Source organism: Scleropages formosus, chromosome 15, assembly GCF_900964775.1.
Source record: "Scleropages formosus chromosome 15, fSclFor1.1, whole genome shotgun sequence".
Lineage (NCBI taxonomy): Eukaryota > Metazoa > Chordata > Actinopteri > Osteoglossiformes > Osteoglossidae > Scleropages > Scleropages formosus.
This window is the reverse complement of record NC_041820.1, coordinates 5,584,719-5,606,339: the sequence shown is the minus strand read 5'-3', so window position 1 is coordinate 5,606,339 and position 21,621 is coordinate 5,584,719. Positions and strand designations below refer to the sequence as shown.

Below are 21,621 nucleotides of genomic sequence, written 5' to 3'. Positions count from 1 at the left end.
CAGTCACAGATGGGAGAGCAGTGACTGTTAAGTGAGGAGAAAACATGACAAGATTTAAAGGAATAGATTTGATCCTTCTGAAAAAGAAATGCAGTGTTAATTAGGGTTTGTTTTTAAAAGATTTTGGAGAAAATGAAACAAGAGGTTGTCAGTGTTATGACTGAGGGGTGAAGATTAGTTTTAAATCTTGGGTTATGTAATGCAAACCTTTCTAGAAAAAAACGGGGAAGAATGTATGCTGAAGAGTGAAGATTAGAAATGATGGACTGCCGTATCTGAAATATTTCCAAAAATGAATTCGGCACATACAGACGGCATTTTTATCGTTATCTGGGTTGAGATTGAGGTTGATTTTTATTCTCGTTGCAAAATAAAATATGAATCTCAACTAATAGAAGACAAATGAATATGTATCTTGTTGAAATTTTACAGAAGATATGAAATTATAATTCATTCATTTGCATGAAATGGAAATGTTTGCATTTAAACCTTTTCGGTCTGAATTTAGAGATTAATTAGTGGCGAATGAATACGAGGGTGTTTTTCAGACGGACACACAAAGACACACAAATACCTAAAGTTCCCGTTGAATACAGACAAAGAGAAGAAAACCGATCAAGTTGAGGACAGTGCGCTCTTTGTTTCACTATTTTGTGCAATTTATTTGTAACTTTTTGCCTTTAATTGGAATTGTTTCACACATTAACATCGCTTTGATTTTAGGCGTTGACTCAGTCCAGTTGCAGTATCACAGAGACGGGTGGGTCGGTGCCTCAATCCAGCTCTATTAGCACAGTCGCTCTTGGGTGAGGGCTTCCGTCTTATCGAATTGACTCATGCAGTGGCTTGTGGGAGATATGCCCAACCTGATTGGATTGGCTCAGCCAGCGACTCGTGGACAAGGGCTTCAGTCTGCTTGGATTATTGCAGATGGTGACGAGTGCGTCTCAGTGAAATTAGACCGGCCCAGACCGAGACTTGTGGGAGAGGGTCTCTGCCCGACTGCATTATCACAGTCAGTTGTGAGCGAAGGTCTCGATCAGTCATGGGTAAGGGCCTTGGTCCGGTTGGATCATTACAGTAATTTATGGGGAAAGGGCCTCGGTCTAACCGGATCATCACATTCACTCATGGGGAAGGGCCTTAATCTGATTGGATTATCACAGTAACTTGTGGGTAAGGGCCTCGATCTGACTGGATCATCATCGTAACTCAGGGGTACGGGCCTTGATCTGATTGGATTATCCCAGTTGCTCGTGGGTTAAGGCCTCAGTCTAACTGAATTATCCCAGTCGCTCATGGTTAAGAGCCTCAGTCCAATTATATTACCACAGTATCTCGTGTGTAATGGTCTGTTTTACTGGATCATCACAGTAACTTGTGGGAAAGGGCCTTGACCTGATGGGATCGTCACGGTTAGCCGGGGGTACGGGCCTCGTTCCGAGTAGATTACCGATAGTTACATGAGGAAGGGTCTCGATCAAACTGCATCATAACAGTCACTGGTGGGTAAGGCCTTTGGTCTGTTTATATATCGCAAGTTGTGATGAGTGGTCCTCATTCTGATTGGACTGGCTGTGGCAGGGGCTCCCGGGAGACGGTCTTAGTAGGCTTGGATTTGCTCTGTTGTCCATCGTCCATCTTTAGTAGCGCGTGAAGAGTAACTGCACTCATCCTGTGGCGTTCCGAGGAAACCCGTGGAGCCGACCTACCCCTTCGTGCCAGCAACGCTGGGCCGATAGAGCGGGAATAAACATCGCGGCTCCTGCTTGTGCAGCCCTTCCTGTTTGGTGTCGCCCAAGTCCTCTCGTGCAACAAGTCGGGGATCAGATCTGGGACAAAAGTTCACGACTCCGAGAAAATGGCTCGGAATGAGCGCTCCTCACGCAGATGTTTCTGTAGGCTCATTCATTCCGGGGGTCAGCTTTGAAAAGCAGGGGCCGGGCGAGGGGCTTCCGTCGCGTCCCGTGATGGTGACATGTGCGGTGCGTGTTTGCATCCTCTCGGGACTCCAGTGGCGTTAACTCGCCGGTGTCGACGAAAGGCTGGAACCCGCATCCTCAGCTCCTCTTTGTCTCTGTAACATGACTTCGGATGCAACGTTTATTCTGCAGATTTCGACAGTTTACAGCGCGTCTCGGCGTCACGAGCGTAGACTGACCTTGCACGAAGCATCTGCTGAATGAATAAAAGTAAATGTACACATTTTTGGCACTAATTTATGGGAGGAAAACCGAGCGTTTTCTCAAAAGGTGGTTTTGTGAACATTTTACCTTTCCCGGCATCCCCCGGATATTCGCGGTCATTTCAGCAGGTCGGACTGTGCCGGAAGTGCCCGCGGGTGCCTTACGCGGCGGAGTACAGGCGAGGCCTTGCCCCGGTCCCTGAACCCCGATCTCCGTGGTGACCGCAGGGGAACGGCCACAGCTGCTTCTGTAATTAAAGCAACAAAAGCGTGTTTGAGACACACGATTTCCATGGATCCCGCTGGCGTAGATTTAAACGACCTGAGCGGAACAGAAATAATTTAAGTGTCCCGTGGAGCGATGTTGCACGCCAAGGCCGAGAAACGGCGGCACGTAACGAGTGCGCGGCGTGACGGAGGGCGCCGCGGCAGAGAACGGCCCAACGCGGCACTTGTGCGGATTTTGCACGCATTCTAGCGCATTCTGCTTTCGTTCCGCAGGGGTTTGCAGCTCGCGAGCTGTCGTTGACTTCGCAGCAACAGTCCCCTCCGCACGTTCGCCTGGACCGCTGCGCTCGGAGCTGGGATGTGTAGGTTGTTATAGCATTTGAATGTGCATCCTGCCTCGATCCTGCTGGGTTTTGTGGTAAACGCGAGTATCCTGTAGTAAAATGCTCTTCGTTTCAAAGGCTTACAGCTCTGGAGGTGGTTTTTGGGCCACGCCAGTTTTCTGGTTTAAATATTAACGGGAAAGTCCGTGTGGGGTTTATCACCAGAGGGGGGGAGGGGGGTATTCGTAATTGGCCAAACGTAATCGTCCTCCTGCAGGTACGTGTGGACGATTGCGGTCCTGCATGTTAAGGGTTGCTATGGTAACCGAGCCCTGGAACCTGGAAGCAGGTGGAGCATCGAGAGGCCTCGTGCGCAAGGTTCAGCGGGTTCCTTAGCCTCGGCTTCGCACCCCTCTGCGGATCATCCGCGTCTAACGTGTCCCTCCGCGTGTCCGTCCGCTCGCGCACCTGCACACGTGTGTGTCGAGGACCTGCGGAATGCGAAGCGGAGATTTGATTGCACAGCACCGTCTCTGTGTTGATCTTCTCTCCAGATTTCCTGTTTTCCTCCTCAAGTCAGAGTTCATTTCAGCAGTTGGTAGTGTGTGCTGACTTTTTTTTTTTTTTTTTTTTTTTTAAATCCCAGGGTCTTTGGGGCAGCAGGTGGCGTAGTAGTTAAAGTGCCACCTGTACACTCACAGGAGCCAAGTTTGAATCCCACCTCCTGCTCTAGTATCCTTGATCAAGGTACTTATTCTGAATTGATCAAGTGAAAATTTCCCATCTATAGAATAGGGTAAATCATTGTAAGTAGCTCAGTGTGCAAAGCTCATGCTGTAAGCTATTTTGGGGGGGGAAAAAAGCATAAGATACATGAGCAAATGTAAATGTGTTAAAAGGTAGGGAAGTGAAGTCAAGTGATTTCTTGCAGAAGCAGAAAGGCAGAAGTTACTTCCTGTGCCTACGGTCTGTCAGCCTTGCAAGTCTGAAACTAATTTGTGATTAAATGCTCTCCAGTTGCACGCACTGACTCATTTTCACCATCTGCACCGTACCGTAATTTCGGCGCGGAGCGGCGTAGCCGACTGGAGCGCACGCTTTCCGAAAGTCAGAGATGACAGATTGGAGCAGCGAGATCCACAGGGAGGGCTGCCACCTGGGTGTGGGGGTCCCTAATGCTGATGGTGCGCTGGTCACCACCCCCACACCCGTGCGCACTATACAGATGGGACTAGGACAACCGCGATGGAGAACGAATTAAAGGATTTTTAAGAGGACGTGAGTGTGACGGTACCAAGCAAGGTGGGGGAGGGGCGGGGAAGAAGAGGTATTTTACATGCCACCGCTGGGGGAAGGTGTGTGCTTCGGCTCGATTCCCTATGTGGCGGCGCTTTGGACCAGATGAAATGGACCCCTGGTTTCCTCTTGCAAACTCCTCTGGTAATGAGCAGCATTAATGGCGGCGCTTGAAAGCGGGAGCAGAGGGTGCACGGAACGACCCGCCCGGAACACCCTGGGCCCTCCGTGGAGGAAGCCCCCCCCCCCCCCCCGTGCTGCCCACCCTGGGCTTTTCAAAGACGCCGTTTGTAACCATGAGGAAATCTTGCGGAATGGAAGGACGGACCGGGGAGAAACGGACACCGTGCAACGAAACGCGTAGAGCCCTGAGCGGCTGACAAGGCGTGCTATTAGAAAGTCTCAGCCGGGCCGTACGATGCCGTCGCTGCTCTGCCGATATTTCGGGCCGTTGTCGTCGCGGCGCTTTTCCCAGCCTTGCGTGACGGCACGGGTTCGGCACGAGCGGCCGCGCGCATCGCGGCTGCCGGAGGCGAGGAAAGAACGCAGCTCGCCGGGCCCGAAACGAACGAGACGGAATGTCAAAGTCGGCAGCGCCGCACTTGAGGCTTTTTTTTTTTTTTTTTTTTTTTTTTTTTTTTTTTCCTTGGGAGAAAAGTCCCCTCCCCTCCTCCAGCCCAGACTGCAGAGGGTGTTTCCCCAACTTGTGTGGCTTCCTGACCTGTCAGAGCCCAGCGACATGTGAAAGAGCGCTAGCTTGCTGCCGATGATCTCCCGGGCAAACGGAGGCACAGTTCTACAAATCTCCATTAATACCGGCTTAACTGGCCCCCCAGATTTTAACTGATTATACTCACATTCACATTGTTCCCTTTGTGGCACCTGTGATATTTAGGTGTGATGCTTTTTTTTTTTTTTTTTTTTTTTTTTTCCTTTCCTTCTTCCCCAGAACAGTCTTTGACCACCCAACCTGCCACTGATTATTTTCATGGCTCATGTAAGGCTCTGTGGTTGTTCTATTTAAATTTTGCTTGCAGTGAGGTCACTAAGATGGACAAAAAAAAATAACTACCGGAGGCCAGTGCGCCCAGAATTTTGCATCTTATTTCCTCAAGTGTCTCAAAGTGTGCCAAGCTGCTCTAACCATAACTACTTTCTGCTGTTTTTATTTTATTTATTAATTTTTTCTCTTGTACAACTGAGTTCGATTCACCTTCATTGTCACTATGCAAGTGTAACGGATTTCGGTTCCGAGTGCGATGCAGCATACAAACCTATATTGGAGTACTGCGAAATACAAGGATACATAGTAATTAGAAAGTAAACGGTAAAAACAAACAGTAACAGCAAATATACAGTAAGTGGAGATTAACACCATCACTTACATGGTCCTGGATAGTGCAAGTTGGCTCTATAAGTAAAAATGCAATACAAAACAATAGAGTCAAACCAGTTAGTCAAGACAGTTGGGCAAAAATAGTAATTTTTTTTCTCTCGCTGATGGAGTTGGCGATCTTGCAGTTTAGTGGTTCGAGCCACCACTTTGCAGTCGAGAACTCCATCCAAAAGCCCGGGTTCGAATCCCACCTCCTGCTGTACTACCTGTGATCGAGGTACTAACTCTGAACCGGTACGGTTAAAATTGCCCAGCTGTAGAAATGGATAAATCATTGTGAGTAGTGACCTCAAATAAAGGTTTCAGGTAACGCTCAGTAACGGTAGTTGATAAGGAAGGCTTGGAGCCTCCGAATGTCCCCATCTCGCCTTAAGTCGGGATTTTCGCTTGCAAGGGAAGGGCCAATCACGGTTTTTTCGACGGATCCCTCCGCAATTCCAGCTTAATGACACAACCCTTTTTCACATCTGCGGGCTCCTCAGATGCGATAGGAGCTCAACAATGGAGTCAGTGTTGGTGCGCAGAAAAGGAGTGATTTCCTACTATTATGTTAATAGCTGTAGGTTCGCACAATGAAAGCCACATGTGCGCCCCCCCCAGTCGCCCTTCGCCCGGCGCTCTGATGTCGATGTTATCGACGTGCGCTGCCATGATAGGAATTAGCCGTCCACATTATATGGCATTTTCGCCTGGCTTCGTGTGTTTCTCCTGACGGGAGCGAGCGAGCGCTCCGTAATACCGATACCTGGCACGTTCCAGAAGATTCTGAGCCTAAACCTGGAAACTCAAAGCATGATCGACGCTAGTTTTGAGATGGTACTATATCAGTATTGTGAAATGACAGCCTCTCCATTAGCATAGGAGGAATGGCAAAGTTTTTCGAGGAGAGCGCGCCTTGATCGGAACCATGTACGTTATGTTCTTTAGGACTGATTTCAAAGGCTGCTTAGTGTTCAAATAGCTTCGTTTGGGTGGTAGGGGGACCTTCCAAGTGCGGTTGTAACTTGTTTGGTGAAAACCGCTCATCCGTTCTTTTTTTTTTTTTTTTTTTTTTTTCCACGATATGCTTTTCCCGGTCGTTTCATTGTCTGCATGAAATGCCGTTGAGTGATTATGTACCGTTCATTTCTGTAATTGTAAAAACCCAATCAAATTTAGATAAAAAAAAAATTCAGCCAAGCTTATTTATTTCTCTATTTATTTTGTTTCTTCTCGGCCCTAGCAGTTAAAGCCGCTGTTTTAGGCTTTCCGGCTTGGGTCAGATAATCGTCCAGCGGCGCCTTCACCTCTGTGCTCCCCAGAGGCTCCCAGGCTCTCCTTTTCTCATTCGTTTTTTTTTTTTTTTTCCCATTTATTTTTAAACTCTCGAAGTGGTTTGTTGAGAGATCTTTCGCAGACTTTGCAACCTTCCTTTAGTTTTGGTTCCGGTCTCTGTTGACGGACTCGTTTATTACGTTATTGACGGAGTTAAAACATGGTTCCTTTACTGGGTATTGCTGTAGAAGCCTTTGAGTTTGGGGAAAGAGCTCTAGAGTATGTGATGAGCAGCTTGCAGCAGGCTGCCAAGACACAAACACAAAATGCACGTCATCTCAGTTAGAGGTGGAGTCATGTTTCCATCTCCCTTGGTCACCGTTCGATACACCTGTTGGCGTTTTTGGCGTCTTGGTGGCCTTTGTGTCTCCCTTTATCCGCCGAAACGACCGCTTGCGTATTCTCATTTTCAACGCTGAGGTCTGAGAGTTTAACGTTTGAGCGAAATCAGACCCGTGTCAATTTATTTACTGCACGTTGCCTCCCGTCCTTCTCGAACACGAGACGACTGGCTGGATAATTCATATTCCAGAAGGAACCACAGGGCAACAGCCACTGGCTTCCAAAGACCAAAAAAGACGGCGTTTTCAGTCCCTGCGTATTCCGAAGGCTGTAAAATCCAACCGTCCAACCAATGTCAACAACCGCTTGTCCTGAGCGGGGCCGCAGCGAGTCGGAGCCTATCCCGGAAACACGGGGCACAAGGCTGGAAGGGGAGGGGCACATCGCACGCCGGTCCATCGCAAGACGCCCCAAGCAGGGCTCGAACCCTGGACCCACCACACAGCGGGTAGGGGCCAAACACGCTGTGCCACCACACCCCCGTAAAAACCCTCTCTCATCATACCAAGTGGCAAGAGCAGGCCTTCGTGGCTTGTGCTTCTGTTCCCGAAAGCACCCGATCCATTAACCAGCCCCCAAGCCTAAGCCAGCCGTGAGGGTCACGCTGCCCTGTCTGTTGAAATCAGTGCTGATGCCGGACATCTTGCTTCACCGTTGGGTCATAGTGGGATCTTCGAAGAGTGCGGTCGGTCATGTTTAAAGCCAAATCGTGTCTCAGGGAAGACCTGGACCTCGTTCTTAGTATATGGGTGGGGAGTTTGAATCATGTCTGGGATGGTGGTGGTTCCATAGTCACGGTCGTCTTCATTTCTCATCTTTCTAAACGACTTTTTTCTGCAGTGGAAAAAAGGGACGATGGTGAATAAGCGATTTGTATCCGATACGGATCGGCAGTCTGTGTGAAATGGGAACCGTGCGAACGCCAGGGGCTGTGAAGACTGGATGCGCCGTTCGGCCGTCGTGCCGCAGCTGCGGAGCACTGGGAATGACCTCGGCGGGCGGACCGGAGGAGACGACGTGCCGCACCGCAGCCTGGTAGCAAAGCTGCCACAAGAGTAGCGTGTGTAAGTGTAATGCGTTCATAGCCAAACAAATAGGCTTTATTTTTTACTTGCACCGTTGAGCGGCACTCCCCACATCCAGATGCGCTCTAAAGCTCACTAGTGCATTGCTTGCAGATTCAAAGCATTTTACCGTAATTCGGTGTCATCCTGGCAGGGCGTGCACAGAGCCGCGGGTGTTCGGAAGCCGCCGTTGAACACAGCGAGCGTTTAAAAGGAGCCGTAGGCCTCGGCGCTCTTAGGCGCGCTCGCGCTTCTCTCAGGGCTCATCTGCCGCAAATGGTCCCCGGGGGTCCCGCTGCACTCGGTGTTCTTTATTAATCGTTTGGATTAAACAGGTTACCAAAAACGGGAGCAGCTGGTAGCATAGTAGTTAGAGCTGCTGCCTTTAGACCCAAAGGTCAGAGGTTCGAATCCCCACCCCCAGGTTTTGTACTCCTCAGCAAGGTACTTACCCTAAATTACTCAGCGATATCAAGGGGTAGGTATCTTAACATTGTCAGTTGCTTTGAAGAGAAGTGTTCGCTGAATGAATAAACATAAAGTGCCAAGCTAAATACAAATACAGGAAACTGGAGGTGCTGGTAGAAAAAAAATGAAGCTTTTATGACTAGAATGAGCTTCGCTGTCGGTTCCTCTTGTGAACTTTCAATTATTTCTGTATTTCTCGCATGTCACTGTATTTAGAGTCATATTTTAAGTGGATAACATCTAATTGTGGTCAGTATTAAATACAGCAATAGAGTTTTTTTTTTTTTTTTTTTTTTTTTTTTTGAACTTTGTCCTTTCTGCTCAGTATCAGTTTATGGTCTTTTATGTAATTTATGTAGGTGGGCAGTGTGTAAGTGTTATCCCTTTGTCCAAGGTGACCTACAGTGTTAGTAACTTTACAGTTTGCAACAGTTTTGCCCATTTACACAGTAGGATATTCTTACCATAGTAATTCAAGGGAAGCACCTCGATCGGGGTTATTGCGGAGCAGGGATTCAAACTTCGGGTGCCTTGTTTCTCGTGTCAAGTGTTTGTTCGCAAGTGTTTGTGCTCAGAAATGAGACGGATTTTTAAAAATCTAATTGAAACCAGTCGGGCATTTCATCGAGACCACGCGCTCGGAGCCATGGAAAATAAGCTGTTTTTCGCTTTGTCGCCACACCCATGCGGAGCCTGCGGCCGGCTCCGGGCCCCGCGGGGATCCCGGGTGGGCTGTAGCCGCCTCGATAGGGGGACTGCTCTCCGCGGGCCCCCCTGCTGACGGATCTCCTTCGGCCTTGGCACCGATAGCGATCTGGGGCTGCCCCGCTCCGCTTCCGCCCGTGCCCACCCCCGTCTGGCACCCGGCTCGAGCGACAGACCGCCGACACACAATGGAAACAACCGAGTCACACTTCACTCCTGCGCATCCTGGACAGAGGCCGGCCCCTCTTTCTTCCCTCCTTTCCTTTCTTCCGCCTAATGAGCGCGCAGATAAATCACGGCCTAATGCGCTAGCGCACAGGAACGGCGGCGCGCTCCGCCTGAGGCCGGCGGCGTGGCCCTTTACCCGGGCCCCTCGTTTCCTGTGGCTGGTACCCCCGTCGTTATTTATCCACCGTTTGCTTTAATCTGCAGATTTGGTGGAAGGAAAACACGCTTATAATAAATCATTTTATATAAACACTTATGAAAATGTCCGGCTGCGTTTTTTTTTTTTTTTTTTTTTAGTTAAGCTTCCGCCTTACCTGGAGACCTGAGGTTGGATATCCTGGATTACAGGATACTGTTCCGCTTACAGCGAGGCTATTGTTTTCAGTATTATTATTATTCTTATTATTATTATTATTATTATAGCTCTATCGCTTAGCCGATGAATTCGGTATATAAAGCGGCTTACAATTTTACCTATTCGAACGGCGGGCTATTTTCCGGGAGCCGTCAGCTTAATCTTACAACCTTACCTCCTACACCGTGCCCTGCTGTTCTTCCCCCTGCCCCGATAATGGTGTCAGCGATGTCATTATGCTCCATCCGCTTGGATGTTTGTAGCCGGAAAAGCCGCCAGCCACGGTTTTCAGCGCGTTGCAGTTTTCATCCGCAACTCTGCACTCCCTGATTGTCGCCCTCCCGCCGTGGCACCGTGCGGCGACTGTGACCTGACCGAATCGCCCTCCGCAGCGTCTGAGGTTTGCCGGCAAAGCAACGTCGGACGAAACGGCTCTCGGCTCCTCTCGTGTAGCGGTGAAGATGAAACGAAAATGGATCCAAGGACTTGACGTTATAATGAGCGATATTCCCTCAATGGTCCTTTGTGTTGTCGATCTAAGATACAATAATTTAATTAGAATTCATCATAAAAGCTTAATTTTTTTTATTATGAACCGTCATTTATTTGTCCACTAAGTTACGTACAGTGATTCACCTCTATGTGGCAGGGTAATTTTTACTGTAACACTCAGGGTAAGTACCTTGATTTAAAGGTACACTATCGGGATTTGAATGCGGGTTCTTTGAGCGCAACTACAAGCTACAGCTAGTCCACACCCGGCCCCAAGATCGTACATTTTCCTTCACGCCCAGCATTTTCTTGTTTCTTCCTTCATTGCGTATGTATTAGTAGAAATGATATGGTTTAGGGGGGCGCAGTGGCGCAGTGGGTTGGACCGGGTCCTGCTTTCCAGTGGGTCTGGGGTTCGAGTCCCGCTTGGGGTGCCTTAAGACGGACTGGCGTCCCATCCTGGGTGTGTCCCCTCCCCCTCTGGCCTTACGCCCTGAGTTGCCGGGTAGGCTCCGGTTCCCCGCGACCCCGTATGGGACAAGCGGTTCAGAAAATGTGTGTGTGTGTGTGTGTGTGTGTGTGTGTGTGTGTGTGTGTGTGTGATATGGTTTATGTTATGAATCTTTGTCTCCCAAGATCCCAAAACCAGCAGAAATGTGTGTTTGACAGACAGCGTTTCGCTGCAGTAAGTCCAACCGCATGCGTGCGGTCGGGGAGACCTGGGCGGCCGGTCCTGTCGAGCGGCGGTCCTCGGAGGGCAATGCGGACACGTGCGTGTCCGTGGAGCTGCGCGGTCCAGCCTGTAGACTCCTCCCTCCCGGGCGTTTTTCTCGTTGCTGCTGGGAAAAGCGCTTCCAAGTTTTGCTTTTCGTGTTTTTTCAAGCCCTAGCAACTTGGCCGAGGTATCTCCCCCGGCCCGGGGCAGCTGCCACGCTGGAATGGGAAATGCGAGGAGTGGAAAGTCGCAGCCGGCGCCAGCGGGGCTCGGACCTCGGCACGGGGGCGCACGGAAACGGGGGGCAGGTGCGTGGCCCCCGTGCTGTGTTCGAGCAATAGACGCGTGATGTACGGAGCTGTGCGACTCGGGGGGGAGACACCATCCGGATGGCATTACACAAGTCCGGCAGCGCAAATCCGCCAAAGTACGGAACCTGCTGCCGGTCATTTTCCTGCTCTGTTCAATCCCTTCTTTGTGCCTGAAAGCCGGGCGTCTAATTTGGAAGACCAGTAATTGCTCAACGGTTAAGCTGCTCGCCCTCGCTTGTGCCCCGGAGCCGCTCGGGGCCCAATAAAGCGCGGCGTTGAGGCTGGAACAGTAGCCGTCTCTCCGTGGCCCCGGCGCTCTCACAATCACGAGGGAAATCGATCAGTAATTTACGGTGCGAAGGGATGCTGGAAAGCGCCGCACTCTGTTTATCTCCCATTAAAGCAAACGGTTTACGCGGCGGACGTGGCGGAACGTTCCTGACGCCGGGGCTGCCGCGGAGACCCTCTGCCGCAGCCCGTCGCGTTGTGGGAAGCGAGGTTCCGGTGTGGCTGTGACATCCTCGTCTGTCATTTGACAGCCGTTTATCACGTCCGGTGTGGGTAAGGATTTCGTTATCTGTAAAAGCTGCGTGCACCTCACGCTCTTTTTTTTTATTTCGGGTGGGTTTGTCCCATCGAAGCGGCCCACCGGAGGCGTGTCGCGACGCAAAGCGGCATATGTCTGTAAGAAGGAAGGAAATCCTCTCTGGGCTCGGCCGCACGCCTTCGCTGCCCCGTCTGCGTTCTTAGAATAACTCCCTCCGGCACCCCGGTGCGCATATAGAATGGACGTGAGGTAAGAACGCTGGAAATAAAACAGAGACGAGGGAGGCGCCGGGTGGCGCGTCAGGAAGTGACATCGCTAAATGTTTGAGTTTACCTGCTTAAAATGAGACGGGGGGATGTGCGGATTCTCGGATTACGAGTTTTCCTCAACGTGGGCCTTCGAGGGCTGTGTGTGTGCGAGCGCACGTGTGTATAACAAACGTCACAGCCCCCTACGTAATTATTTAACGTACTCTGAGGTTTGACTCGTCGTACACTGATGGTCTTTCTCTACATTTAGAACGTCCGAGAGACGACGGCAAGGTATTCGTGTACCTCTCTTGTTTTCTGGAGGCGGGGCATCTTATGACACCCAAAAGGGGCACCACTAGTGGCTGGCCGGCAAGGAGCGGGTTCTCCCGTTATACCGAGGACTCCCATTCTTCATGGAAACCGGTTTGGCCTATGAGGATTATTACCCTGGGAGGGGAAGGGTGTGGGTGATGGTGTTGATGCTGCTGCTGTTTCTTTGGGTTTCTTCTGAAGGTTCTGGAGGTTCTAGATGAGTAGGGCATGTGATTTCTGGCCTCTCCAGAATGCCTTCCTGGATGCCCATTGGGTGGCGCAGGTGTCATGAGGTCAGAGTGAAGGTGACCGGTAAGGAATGGAGTCCTACGTCCCAACCCAAATCCCTTTCTCTCAGGTGAAGATGATTCCCATTCTTCAAGTCATCGTCATCCATCCATCACCCTTCCGCTCTCATATAGGTTTTCCGTCAAGACACCGTGTTGTGAAGTCGCTTGAGACGCACCGCGTGCTTGGTTTGCTCGACCGCCACCCGCACATCCGTAGGCCCCTCCTTGAGGCGAGATGGACCGCTTGCGGTCGGTCGATCGTGTGACCCCCCGCGTGCAACGGTCTTCCCGGCCGTGGCATCCGGCTTGGGCGTGGAGGGCTCCCAGGTGCGGCGTCCGGACACGGAGCGTTGGCGTTTCCCCGCCGCCCTTGCGCCCTGGGGCCTCGTTGGAGCCAAACGCTGCCGCCGGCATTGTTCCACAGGGCACCGAGGGGTGGGGAAACACCTGTGCGCCACGGACTTTCCAGATCAGCGACCTGCGCGCACAAGCGGACCATCCGCTGGGGGAGCCCCGCCCCTTTCTGGCCTTTCTCCGCCCCTTCCTCTCGGCGAGCTTTTAACACGCAACAGGTCATGTGAAAGACAAACATGCTTTCTGCCGGCCATCCCGCTGTGGGGGAGGGATACCGGGGGTGTATGCTTTCCGCTGCTTCTTCGACGCTGAAGACCGAAGCGGAATAAAGTAAAGCTGATCTGCACTCTGCAAAAAAGAAAAAAAAAAAAACAGGATTGATTTTCCTGGCAGCTTTGAGGGCTCATTTCCTCTCCGGTGCTCGAGCCCAGGACCCTCGTTAGTGCCGATGGGGGCGCTGTTCGTGCGCTGGTTCCCCGCGCCAATCGCGGCCTCTTCGGGACACCCAAACGCTTCTCGTTTTCACACGCAGTCACAGGTAGATGGCGTGACGATTTTAAGGCTGCAGCCTCAACACCTAATCATTATTCTATAGCATAATATACTGTAGCATAAAATTAGAAAATATTTTTAATTTTTTTTTTTTTTTTTTTGCGGATGGAATTTTATTCTCTTGGTTTATACATATTTTAAACATGTCCCTTAAAATATTATTTATTTATGTACGCTATGGTTTTTTTTTCCTAAGGCAAACAAATGTTTGCACTAATTTGCCCATTTACACAACTGGGTAATTTTTACAGTATCAGTTCAGGGTAAGTGCCTTGATCGGGGTACCGCTAGAGTGTGGATTCGAACCCTGGACCTTTGTTGGGAACGCGACAGCTTTAATTTAGCGGTGAATTTTTCCAGACTCGTATACAGGAGTCAGACTAAGCGTTTGCCGTTTCGGACATTAAGGAGCTGCAGGCGCGCCGATGTTATTTTTCAATATCAGCGAATGTTTCTCACGCTCAGATTTAATTTTGCACATCTGTCCGTTAACATGTTTTATTAGGTGTTTCATAACGTTATCGGTGAAGCTGAACAAACCAAAGCGCTCAGGCTCTCACTTCGCCGGAGAGTCGTGTCACAGATCCTTGCCCTCCGGCGTTTGCACTGCAGTCACCTGCCTTCTGGGACTTATATTTACATTGATTTATTTTACTGGTTCTTTCCTTCAAAGCTTAGCGTTCATCTGCCTAGTGATTTACCCCATTTGTACAGCTTGGTATTTTTTGCTGGAAAAAAGTTAGAGTAAGTACCGTGATCGAGGGTACTGCAGCGGGAGGTGGGATTCGAACCCGCAATATGAGTGGCTCTAACCACTACGCCCCCTGCTGCCCCGCTCAAGTCCCTGTCCGGTGACACTGGGAAGGCATTCCATTTGTTCTGTAAAACCACACAGCGGTGCGTGACCCCAGAGCAGGGTGCGAGGGCTCTTGGGGAGGTGGCAGGAAGCAGCTCGAGGTGCCAGCTGACTCACTTTTGGTGGCAGGATGTTTGCCGCCACCTCTCAGACCAGAGTCGTCCCGAGTTGCCAGATATACCGCGGTACAGCAGAACGAGGATCTCCCGTTCAGAAAGGCATCGGAGCCAGATGGACAGAGAGACAATGTCCTGTCACAAGTCCAGGCGGGTACCTGGGGGGAGTGTAACAGTGTAAAGTGCAAAGTGGATCAAGTGAAGCAGTACTTGTATTAATAAGGAACAATAATAATTCAAAAAGAAGTATTAATAAGGAATAGTAATAATTGTAACAGTGGTATTAATAAGGAATAGTGGTCCCGTCCAGGGTGTCCCCTTAATAGTTGGACAACCATTACGGTTTTATTCGATAATTCTCACTATTGTGTGTGTGTGTGTGTGTGTGTGTGTGTGTGTGTGTGTGTGTTTTTTGTTTTTGTGTGCGTGTGCGTGTCCCACCTTGCGACGCCACCCGGCCAGAGGACTGGCACAGGAGTGCGTGACTCATTGTGGCCACGTGGGAAGGGCCACATGTTACTTGGACATCTGCCCACACCCTGCCTCCGCCCCAGTGCCCTCTCCTCATCCCAGCCCCACGCTTCCCTCCGCACCGATTTTCTCAGCCCCGCTTATCTTGGCACGAAGGATGTTGTCGCACCGACGCAGCAGCATTTCTAGTGCGTTTCCCGCGATCAGACAGTGGTCGATACCAGGGACCGCGCTGCTTTCCTGGAGATCACGATAAGTCCGAGGTGTCACGTGAAGTGCACCGGCCGCTCATCTTACGAACGCGACTCGTATCGAAACTCTGTAATTCATTTCCTCCTTACCACCAAGTCAAACAGTCAATAAAATCTCAATAATACAGATGTCCCTCAGATATGCGTATCTGTAATAAATGAAAAATCTTCGACTATTTGTTTTGACACTGAGATACACTGAAAAGAATCATTTCAAATGATTGAAAAGGAAAGGATGACTGCGTTATTAATCACTGCAGGGAAAATCGGAAATTCACAAATTTAAGAAAAAGAGCATCTCGATAAAGCCCAATTCAGCGCCGATTGTTGACCTGTAAAAATGTGCGGTGCTCATCTTGCGACGGGTCTCCGATGCTGAGTAACGCCAGAGGCGAGCGGTAAACGCTGTGGAGGCAAGGTGAATTAAGGCGGTCCCACAATCCTATTCTGTTTTTGAGCTCTCTACTGCCATCTATTGGCTGGCTGTGTAAACGCAGGTCAAGTTTGATTTGCTACAGATTTTAGACAATGGAAAATTAGGAAAATACAGTTTAAATAAATGAAAAGGATAACACTTTTGCGACTTCAGAAATGTACAACTTCACCGTAATAGGAGGAAATACTGCTTCAAATTTGCTTCGTGAGCGAATACTGGGACGCCGTTATTTTCCATGATTTAGCTGCTTACAATTTACAAATAATTTTTGCATAGCTGGTAATTTTTACTGTATCCGTACAGGGTAAGTACCTCAAACTAGGGTACGATAGCAGGAGTTGGGATTCGAACCTGTGTCCGCTACACCACCTGGGTTGCGCTGCTTTGACTGATGGACCGCAGAGGGTCACTCAGTTCTGCAGGTCTCAGCTGTTTGTATCCATGGAAGCCTGGAGCACAGTAAGCGGGAGACCTTTGAGGAAGTGTTTTGCCTTTGTGTGTGGAACCCGAGACCAGATCTCACGCTTCCTGCGTCCTTCCCTCCGCAGTTCCCGGAGTGCGGCTTCTTCGGCATGTACGACAAGATCCTGCTCTTCCGCCACGACCTCAGCTCGGACAACATCCTGCAGCGGCTGACGTCGGCCGAGGACATCCACGAGGGGGACCTGATCGAGGTCGTCCTCTCTGGTGAGCGCCGGTGCCGTGGTTTCCTGGTAGCTCGTCTCGGGGAACCCGCTGGAAATGGGAGCGACCCCCTCCTACCAGCCCCCCGAGCCTCATGACATTCTCTGAAATCAGCAGAACCTGCAAATGTAGCGATGCATGTGTTTGGGGCACCATTCTACATCGCACAGTCATTATAATATCATCATAATAATAATTTTTGTTAATTTATTTGATTCCCTTGTCCAAGGCCACTTTCAGTGCTATGTTTATACACTAAATTACTTACCATGGTTCACCCATTTATACAGCCAGTATAGTATGTAGTGTAGTGTTCAGAGCTGCTCTCTTTGGGCCTAATGGTTGCAGGTTTGAATCCCACCTCCAGCTGTAGTACCCTTGTGCAAGGTACTTACCCTAAATTGCTGCAGTAAAATTTCCCAGCTTTATAGTTGTAAATAGTTTAATATTGTAAGTCGCTTTGGAGAAAAGTGTCAGCTAAATGTCATGTATTTTTTTTTTTACTGTATCGCATTAGGGTATGTACCTCGATCGAGGGTAATACAATAGAATTCAAACGGAATTTGAACCTGGGACCTTCGGATTGCCAGGGAATGCGTCTAACCGCTGCACCACCTGCTGCGCCAACATTATTGTTCAAATGTGTGTCGGAGCGTGTTGCATTGCGCCGAGCGACGCAGCTCCGAGTCGTTCGGCAACACCCTGGTTTGGGTGTGTTGGACGTTATTGATATTTGCTCCTTGTATTGATCTCAACTTGATCAGCTCTGAGGGGCCTCTGTTACCCTGCCATGTTGTGTGTATGTGTACACCATATGGGCCACAAATGAGAAATAATGAATGAGTTACCATTAATTTTGGGTGATTTGAACCCAGTCAGTGTGCCCCCCCCCCAGAGCTCCCCACGGTGCTACATTTCCAATAGGTGACAGTAGTGCTATTCCCGGCCCAGAAGGGGGCGTTCTACCCCTTGCCTCCGTGACCATTCGTCGGAGAGGGAAGCGCTGTACTGAGCAGAGAGGTGCTGTGGGCACGAGGAGAGACCGCTGTCCTTATGCAGGTCTTGTCCGTCGATGACGTTTCGGGCTTTATGTAAATGAAGGCCACCCCCCATCGTGCGCGACGGGCCCCGACAGTCTTCTCCTCGCGGATTCCTGGGTCTGCAGCGGTCGCCCGTCCTACGTTGCGGCCATCTGCCTGCGGCAAACATGCTCGTTTCCCACCTGAAAAATAACACGGTAAAGCGAAAAGAGAAAGGAAGCGGAACGCGACCGCGCAGCGCGTACGACACTTCCTCTCCCTCGCGCATCTTGGAGCGGGGTGCAGCCTCGGGTGTCGGTTCACCACAGGTCGTGTCGTCTCGGGCTTCTTGCAGATGGAGGAAGGCTAAATATCCCCCGACCTGCTGCCCGGGGCACCGGTCTTTGAGCGCCGTTACAGCACGGAGAAATCGATGGGACATCGAAAAACGTGCAGGAAGTGATTTGTACTTTTTTCTTTTTTTAAGGGCCTTTGTGTCTGTGGCCCTCAGGCCTCTGATGTGCTCTGGAACTTCCTTGCAGAAACCGCCCTCGCAGCCAGGGGGCGTTCAAGGGCTGCGAGCGGCTGGGGCCGACGACACATCTGACACATCTAACACATCTTATGTTTTTTAATCGCCGCATTTAAGGTGACGTGAAATTTGTCGTCTCCCAAACAGCGGCGTACGCTTCTCTGTGGCGTCGCCTCAAAAGGGCACCGGAAAGGTCAAAGGTCATTCCATCGCATGCGAGTTCTATCTGAGCCGTACGCTGTTAGTCGTTACTTAGCAACCAGATGACCATGTGCTACTTTATTGTTTACTTTTAGGAATTGCTTTTTTCCAAGAACATCAATGTTTTTTTTTAAAGGTATTCTGCTTCCTGAGTGCAGTGCTTTTCCAAGAAAGTCTCTGTACGCAGTTGTGTTTTTTAAATTCCGTCTAGTTTGTAGGTTAATAAAGTTCTTATGCTAAAGATTCCATCATAAGTGAGCTTTGTCCTTAATGGAAAACCATACTGTATTGTGTGCACCGTTAGGGTATATAAATATCAACATGCATGAATGCTACGTTTCTTAATAGGGCTTTGTTATATTTTTTTCCCTAGTTTTGCATAATATTTATGTTAAAATAATTGTAATGTAGAATAATGATGATGATGATAAATTTACACTGCTGCAATAGTTATAAAAGGAAATATGGTAGCGATAAGTATTTATTTATACTGTGATTAATACAGTGCAGTATTCATTAATGTGTAATGAACCGTTACTTTTTGGCTTCTGTGATATTTAAATAAAAAGCAACTCGAAGGGAAGGGGACGGGGTGGCGCGGCACGGCGGGTTTGGCCGGGTCCTGCTCCTTGGGGGTCTGGGGGTTCGAGTCCCGCTTGGGGTGCCTTGCGATGTACTGGCGTCCCGTCCTGGGTGTGTCCCCTCCCCCTTTGGCCTTGTGCCCTGTGCTGCCGGGTTAGGCTCTGGTTCACTGCGACCCTGCTTGGGACGAGCAGCTTCAGCCACTGTTGTGTGTTTGTGTGTGTGTGTGAGACTTCAAAGGAATCGCAAACGAAAAGATGTGTGAACAAAACACTGTCGCTGCTGGACACGTAAACAGCTGAGGTTTTCGTCCAGGAGGCAGAGCGACTGTTAAGACTCAAAAATAATGCAGTGGGGTTGATGGGGTCAGGATGATCGTAAGTCGTATATATTAAGAGTGGAGGACCACAGATTGTTGACCGTTATCCCAACGCAGTTGGTACTGCGGGCCTCTCTCCTTCGCCAGATGTTTCCAGGAATGTTACTCACTTTTAAGCAGGTTTCTACACGGAAGGAGCGTTACTCAAAGTGTCACTGGACGTCCCAGCCGGTCACAGGAATCTTGGAGGAGACGTTCCCGGAAAAGGGCTGCTGAAAGGACCGGATGGAACCAATCCATTACGTGCGTTTGTCAGCGGGACTCTAAACACGTATAAATGGGGCCGAGGCGGCCTGTGCTCTGATTTGTGTCGGTGTCCCCCCCGGGATCCCCGCCCTCAGGCTGCTGGCGCACTTTCCCCTGTTTGAGGTGTAAATCTAGGTGGCTGGGGGCTTTGGGGTCTGACAGCGAAGTAGGACCACTGCGTGTGTGTGGGGGAGAGGGTTTACTCGGGTCTGCTGCGGAAAATTGTTTGACAGCGCGTGAACGGATCCCGGAGAAGGTCGTGAGCTCGACGAAGGGTCTCGAACACAGCACCTCTACCCAGGGGAGATCTGTCTGCTCTTCCTGTCATGGCCTCTGTGGGAGGTGTGTGTTAGATCACTGGTGTCTGGAGGTTGTCTCCCATCTCCATGGTGACATCCGTCTCTTGCAGAAGTTTCGCTGATTAATTATGCAGCTGAGCAAAGTTCATCTATAAAGGGAGGTAAAAGTAGGTGGTTGTACCTGAGTTACAGGACTTGGCAGGACTATCCATCCATCCATCCATCATAAATAACCACTTGTGCAGGGTCACGGTGGTCCAGAGCCTATCCTGGAAGCATAGGGTGTAGGGCATGTTGAATAGAGTAGAAGTGGACAGTAAGGAGACTGACTGCTTCTAGTCCTATTAGTAATACACACACACACACACATTTTCAGAACCGCTCGTCCCTTACGGGGTCACGGGGAACCGGAGCCTACCCGGCAACACAGGGCGTAAGGCCGGAGGGGGAAGGGGACGCACCCAGGACGGGACGCCAGTCCGTCACAAGGCACCCCAAGCGGGACTCGAACCCCAGACCCACCGGAGAGTAGGACTGCGGTCCAACCCACTGCGCCACCGCACCCCCGTATTAGTAATAGTGGTGGTGATTGTAATAGTAATGGTTATGGTAATAGTACTGGTAAAAGTGACGGTAGCCATGGTAATGGGGATGGTGATGGTAATAGTGAGAGTAATGTCACTAGTGTTAATGTAATAGTGACGGTGATGATGGCGTGATATCTGTATGAGTGCAGTGCTGTGGACGGATGCGGAGCGATAAGGGGAAGGGGTACAGTTGTTACTCAGCTCTTAGTCAGTGGTGTTTGCCACTTGCAGTGCGCTTTGTGGCTTTTGGCCCCCTATTTATTTATTTATTTTTTTTCCTTTTTGCTTAATGACTCACGAAAAACGCCTGTCCCCTTTGGGGCACTCGGTGCACAGCATGACTCACCGTGGCCAATGATTCGCTGACGACTTCCCGCAAATTTCTGTCTCTCCCTGTCCAGCGCGCCGCTTTATTTCCATGGAGAGATTGCATAATGCGATAAGCCGTAGGCCCCCGTGTCTGGAGGGGGGTGGGGGGGGTATGAGAGAATGGGTCATATGCTCCTGTTGTCAGAAGAACTTGCCATCAGCCCTCTTTGAGAAGTTGTGCAACAGGGGCGCCCCCTGCTGGGCCCGCACAGACCCAGTCCCCGCTGCACGTGGAGCATCCTAGAGTGATGACCGCACTTCATCGAGTTGGTTCGCAAGACCTTTAACTTCATGGAAGTTCCCATCAGAGGCTTGTGATTTAATTTCATTTTTACTTTTATGTGGCATCACGTGTGTGTGAACTGCACGAGTCTTCATTATTAGCCTTTGTTTATCTGATATAACTTAGTGTTATATTAGCAACTATACAGTAATTTACCCATTTACACCGCTGGGTAACTTTACTGGAGCAATTTGCGTTCATTCATTTAGCTGATGCTTTTCTCCAAAACAACTTACAGTGTTGAGGTTACAATTATTTACCCATTTATACAGCTGGGTAATTTTACTGGAGCAATTTAGGGTAAGGACCTTGCTCAAGGCTACTACAGCCAGAGATGAGGCTCAAACCTGTGATCTCTTGGGTCCAAAGGCAGTAGCTCTAACCACCGCGCTACCAGCTGTCCCCCAATTTAAGGTAAGTACCTTGCTCAAGGGTGGTAGTACAGCTGGATGTGGGATTTGAACCTGTGACTTGAGCGGCTACATTACCGGCTGCCCCACATTATTAATCTTTATTTAGTTGGCGCCTTTATCTAATGTGCACCTTAGGTATAACTTAGTGTAGCAACTGTACAACAATTTA

At 49.9% G+C, this 21,621-nt stretch overlaps 1 protein-coding gene across 2 annotated transcripts in view; it reads left to right on the top strand.

Moving 5' to 3' along the window:
• Positions 1 to 21,621, top strand: part of prkd3 (protein kinase D3) — a 47,064-nt gene that overhangs the window by 9,230 nt on the left and 16,213 nt on the right. Inside the window, exons 1-2 of one of the 2 annotated variants that reach the window (XM_018734511.2) lie at positions 8,119 to 8,148; positions 16,407 to 16,545. In XM_018734511.2, coding sequence (XP_018590027.2) covers positions 16,431 to 16,545 — 115 coding nt within the window. In that variant the 5' untranslated portion in view covers positions 8,119 to 8,148; positions 16,407 to 16,430. Of the gene's footprint in view, positions 1 to 8,118; positions 8,149 to 16,406; positions 16,546 to 21,621 lie in introns of those variants that run through there. The other variant, XM_018734501.2, reaches the window with a different exon arrangement.